This window comes from Culex quinquefasciatus, chromosome 2 (assembly GCF_015732765.1).
Source record: "Culex quinquefasciatus strain JHB chromosome 2, VPISU_Cqui_1.0_pri_paternal, whole genome shotgun sequence".
Taxonomy (NCBI): domain Eukaryota; kingdom Metazoa; phylum Arthropoda; class Insecta; order Diptera; family Culicidae; genus Culex; species Culex quinquefasciatus.
Genome location: NC_051862.1, coordinates 210,584,757 through 210,590,756, shown reverse-complemented (window position 1 = coordinate 210,590,756; position 6,000 = coordinate 210,584,757). Strand labels below are relative to the sequence as shown.

Sequence of the window (6,000 nt, the reverse complement as noted above, 5' to 3'; positions counted from 1 at the left end):
TCCGTCTTGAAACTTCCTACTTTTCCTGTCATTCTCGCGTAACGAAACAGCCTACTTTTATCCACTAAAAATAACAGAATCGAATAGAAACACATTTGAAAACAAATGCTGAAAAGTTCTACTTGAACTTTTCAGCACTAGTTTTGAAAAGTAATACTTTTCAACATTTTTTTTTTTTTTGATTTAAACGATTTATTGACAAAATACATGAACATTCGACTTATAATTCCACTCAATGGGTGTTTTTCAGAAATGCAAAAAATGTTGTATGGAACTCGTTGCAAACCTTGATTTTTTCAGCACTTGTCGTATTTATCCAACTCGGCGAACCTCGTTGGATAAATGTACGACACGTGCTGAAAAAATCTTCTTTTAGCAACTTGTTGCATAAACTACTATTTTAGCACTGATGTTTTTGATGACGGTCATTTCGATTTTAGCAGTATAGACTGACAGGAAAAATAGATATTTTCAAAACGGAATTGCAAAAAATATTTACAAATCTTAGAATTTGGAAAAAATGTTAAACACTTATCAATGGTTGACTCTCCTGGACGCTTTTTTTTTGTAATCACAACACACAATCACTGCAAGAGGCTTTCTTTGTACAGGCATGTGATCAGCAAACAAAGACAGTAAAAAAAACGCACACAAAACAAACACCACACGCAAATCGCTTCGAATAGTTTTATTTTCCTACGTTCTAATCGCTTGTTACAATTCTCATCCAGAAACGAAATCTCACGCTTAATTTCTCTCTCTCTCTCTCTCTCTCTCTTTCTCTCGGGTAACATTTATATTTAGGACAATTTCGTTGTGACTTTTTTTTGTAAAGCCAATGCAATTAGGAACGCAATCACGAGTAACGAATATATTAAGAGTAGACCAATATGAATAAATGTTTTAAAAAATGTAATGAAAAATGTATTCTTTTTTTTTTTCGAATAAATACGAAACCAACATTTTTTTTTTCTCTCTCTCTTCGAGCATTCACCGAAATATATAAGTATCGTTAGGTCGAGCCTTGGGCTCATTTTCACCTTTTGCGTGTAAAATTTCATATAATGTGTATAAATATCGAATTCATATCAACTTACTGGCTACGTTTATGTTTGACACATGTGTTGGTTGCTTTTACACTAATTCATTCTGAAATCTGCTCGCAAACGTCCTATAGACAAAAAAAAACAATGATGGTGGAAATCAGTTGTGTGTGTGATTTTTTAAGGGTGAGTGGCAATTTAAAATGAACATTAGTTTAACTAATATCACAAACTGTTTGTTATTTTTCTTCGACGACGACAATCACTCACATAACTATTATACAACTGCGTGGTAATTATTATTATTATCTTCGTATGCCGCGGAGCTGGCTTCGTTTGTGCCAGTCCGCAAAAATTTTGATTATCCAAAGTTAGTTGGTTTTATTTGTTGACTAGATTTTTTTTTTGCTATATGCCTTGCTACAAAAAGAATATCAGTTGATGTTTTTAGGACGACTCCAATTAGTTTGTTTTTTTTTCCTAGTTTTATTTAGCACACTTATTGTTTGAATGCAATTTTGTTAACAATTAATTTCATTATTAGTACGAGCTATTTGTTCTGCGCAAGACGAGAGTTTTGGTATTGTGTGTTTAATCGTTTTTTTTACATGAGTTTGTTGTATGATTGTACGATTTACACAACATGGTTCTTCTATTAAAGATGACTAGCGGATTCGACTAGGACAAATTAACGCATTTTCATGGCAAAACAATTGCTGGCAAACAGATGCTAGTTCACGCAGAAATTTAATTTTCTTTTTTTAACATTCAGGGATGGAATAAAAGAGGAGGCGAATCTCGCAAAACAAATTCGCTTCCGAAAATCGGTTGAAGATTTTTTTTTAAATCTCATTGTTAGCACCACTCAAATTAATTTATTTCGTTTACAAGCATTGTTCATTTACGAATAGTGACAGGTCATTTTTTGACGTAACACGTTACTACTACTCTGTGTTACTCTGTGTGAAATCGATGTTCCGCCGAATAACCCAGATGTTGATTTTTTTAGTTTTTTGCAACCGATCTTTCGTGCGGGAGAGAGGAGAGTCATGCTCTCTTCGGATTTTTTCGCTTGATGAGAGTCAAAAGATCAACGCTTGCAATTCAAATAGAATTAAAAAAAAAGTTTTGTCATTCATACAAAAAAGTTGTTGTTGTTATAAGAATGTGTAAATTTGGAAGGTGTAATTTAGGATGTAATTTAAACTCAATTTAGACTGAAAAGTGTCATTACACCACACAGCAAAAAATTTGTAATTTTAGAAGGTTGAATATTACCTCTTTTATGATGTAATTTTACCTGAATTTAGACTGAAAAAGCGAAATTACTCCAGAATATTGTTAAAATTACACATTTTCAGCGGTAAAATTACACATTTTTCTGACATAAAAGATGTACCTCTTCCCAGATGTATTATTACCATGATTTATTTTTTTCTTTGCAGAAAAGTGGTAAAATTACACATTTTTCAGACATTAAAAAATGTACCACTCCCGCGATGTAATATTATTATTTTTTTACTGTGTTGAAAATACCAGATAAATTAAAATAAGTTATTCTTTACATCGAACTATTTTGCATACAAAAAAGATATTTATAAACTTTTACTAATTTTGTGGCCGACAATTGTTTCGGAATTTTGAAGGAACAATTTAATTTTCTGCGTGAACCAGCTCGAACATATAGCACAAATATTGTCATACAATCCCATCAAGCAAAGCTCTTCTCTTCCATTTCTTTCTCCTTCGCGTTTCGTCAATCGTCTGACAGTCATCTCTCCATCACCCTTGAAACCATCAATTACACAGAAAGCAGAGCTAGGTACAGATCTATACCGACTACGACCTCTACCGCCTTTATCGATGCTGCCAGTAGAATGCGAGCAGTTTGTTGCAGCACGACACAGAATTACGCGACGCGTCGTCCCTCAGCGGGTCCTCCTCGGGGTCGTCGTCTCCGTTGAGTTGGGGCGTCGACCGGCGCATGTGAGACACTTTGCTGGTGCGGCCAAGTCCCTGGGCCGTTTCAAACGACCGGTTGAGGCGCCGGTCGTACAGGAGCGGGGTTGTCGAGGACTGCTGGGGCAGTTGGATCGGTGGGCCTTCCGGCGCTGGAGGAGGTGGAGATTCCCTCCGTGGGAGAGGTTGCTCCATCTCTCGACTGGTGGACCGCTGTCGGTAGTTCATGACCTGGTTGGCGTTCATCCAGACCGTTTGCTGCTTGGAGACCCGCGACAAGAGGGGCGTGTTGGTGTTGTTGTTCATGAAGATGTTGTCGTAGTTCGATCCGGATCGCGCGATCGGGCTGGAAAAGGGTTGCAGCAGGGTCGTCGTCGTCGCAGTTCTCGGCGCAACGACACCAGGTTTCTCCTCCGAGTGGGATCGCCACTCGGTACTCCCGTAACCACCCACCGAGTAACGGCTCGCCGGCCCAGGACGACAATTGGCCGCGGCCGCCGCCGCCGCCGAGGAGTTCAGCGAACAGATCGACGCCGAGTACATGTTAAAGTTGTTCGGGCTCGCTTCGCGCCAAATGTGCGACGTGTTGATGCTGTTGGTCGACGCCGTATTGTGGCTGTTCTGGCCGTGCTTGCTTCCGGCGGCCGGATTCGTCAGGTAGGACGACAGCGACGAACACGTGAACGGAAGCTGCGGGTTCGACGAGGAAAAGTGTCGGCTCGTCTTCAGCTTGCCGCCGCGGATCGGCAGAACCGGAGCCCACGGTTGGAGTGCTTTTTGGTTCGGTTCGATTCGTTTTTGAAACATTTTTCCCCGAAGGAAATTGAAATGCGGCAAGAGAAAGAAAAGGAAGAAAAAGAAACAGAGATATTTTCGTACGCACGGAACGGGTTGAGGAGGGGGGCGGATACGCAAATTTCGGCGGTTTTTCTATCTAGCAATGTGAGTGTGAGTCTGAATGTTTGTGATGTGGGTGGAGATGTGAGCAAATGCCGTAACTCGCTTAAAAGGGGGATGCAAAACAAAAACGAACCGTTAAATTATAACACAGCACAGCAGTGGCGGCAGCAGCAACGAAAAAAAAAACACATAACAGGAGCAAAGCAGCAGCTACAACAGCATTGCATTGGCGGCAGCGGTAACACTAAATTAACATATGAACGAACACATTTTTTGGATTTATTTTCGTTTCGACTGGAGTGCTCAAGATTTCGCAATTGTGGGTTTTCAAATTGTTATGTACGTGAAACTGGGAAGTCGCGAAGCAAATTATTAGTAACATTGACACACGACGTGATCGTAACAAATGCTTGCGAATCAATAACACCGACAGGAAGGTTAGCAACTAAAAGCGCGGATACTGACTACACTCAAAATTATACAAAATCCATAATTGTGATTGTAATGATTTGTTTTATGTTTCATCATTTGGTAAATGTATCAGCAGACAGCAAATTTTCAACAGAATAATGGCTGCAAAAATGCAACCAATGAAGCTATTGACAAAAATGTATTTTTCTCAAAAAAAATATGGCGATGCAATACTTTCACAAAATTTCTAAAAAATTTCAATCGAGCATAAACATGCTAAGTGATTTTCAATGGAGAAAAGTGCATTTTAAATTGTATTCATTCAATTAGATTTTTATTGTCATTAAAATTTTGAAGTTTCTTTGAAAAAAAAACAATATGTTCTTTTTTTTTTTTTTGTTGCCCAATGGGCATTGGGTTAAGTTCACTGCGACCACCTGAGAAGGCTATCTTTTGTGATGTACCCTGGTTACTGTCACTCATGGTCACTTTCGGTGGCTATATCTTGAAAACGGAGCCCTTTATCAAAAAATCTTTAAAGTACTTTTCGATTGCAAATTCAATTTTGCATTAAAAAATAACGTCAAATTTGTTTTTGCATAAAACTTTGATTTTTTCCAAAAATCATTTTTTTTCAAAAATGCATAACTCGGCGGCAGATTTTTTGACCATATTTCTCTATGGCTCAAAAGTTGCGGATTTTTGTCCCCTAAAACATATCTCAAAAAATCTCGAAAATGAAAACATATGTATTTTGGGAAATTGAGTTTTTGTGAAAAAAAAGTTGGTTAAAAATCTGCAATTTTTTTTTGCGAGTACCTATTTTTTCTCAATAGTCCTCAACAATATCTACAACTTTGCCGAAGACACCAAATTGAGCATGAGCATGAGCATGAGCATGGTTGACTGCCAATGAGCTGCTACTCCGTTATTGACAGATCAGCTGAAGTTAAACAATGAATCAAAAATGATCAGTGGGAGCCAACCATCCGTTCACTGTTTAACCCCTGATGACCCCGACTTTATTAGTCAATACCGGCGCCCTCCCAAGAAGCCTGCAGTTCAACAAAAGGGAGGAATGTTAGTCCGATAGTTGAAGTTGCAGACTCATCAAGCACACAGTTTTTCGCTATATACTTGTTGATACCGCTTGAGACCGTTGAATCCACAGCATCTCCTTCAAGCATCACGTGATTATTGGTATAAGATATTGGCTTTTCGATGCCTCCCGAGCTACGATGCTATGGGGAGGACTTTCATAACAAACCCGTCGGCGAGCCTTCCGAGCAACGATGCTATGGGAAGGTCTTTCTAATTAGCACACCAAAACACTCGCGCACAGGTATTTAAGTACTGAATAAATGTAATTTTTCATCACGATTACCCAGACGACATTGATGATATACGAAGGACTTTTTTACAGTCATTTACAGTAATACTTAAACTTATTTTAATGCAACAATTCACACGACGTCGTGCCTCCCGATCAACGATGATGTAGGAAGGACTTGAGCAAGCCAATCAGGATGAAACACGAAATAAAATTCTTTTCTTTTCACACACAATGCCACATAATTGACCGCGCGTCACCACCCAACTAATTGAACTGATTTTGTTTCTGCTTGTGGGCAAGCCAACCAGGATGAAACACGAAATAAAATTCTTTTCTTTTCACACACAATTCCAC

The 6,000-nt window shown here is 38.8% G+C and overlaps 1 protein-coding gene across 1 annotated transcript in view; it reads right to left on the bottom strand.

The window, feature by feature from the left end:
- Positions 1-2,544: 2,544 nt before the first annotated feature.
- Positions 2,545-6,000, bottom strand: part of LOC6033318 (rho guanine nucleotide exchange factor 7) — a 40,388-nt gene continuing 36,932 nt past the window's right edge. The window contains exon 8 of the mRNA XM_038257426.1: positions 2,545-3,775. Within this exon, the coding sequence (XP_038113354.1) occupies positions 2,901-3,775 (875 nt within the window). The 3' untranslated portion in view covers positions 2,545-2,900. The remainder of the gene's footprint in view (positions 3,776-6,000) is intronic.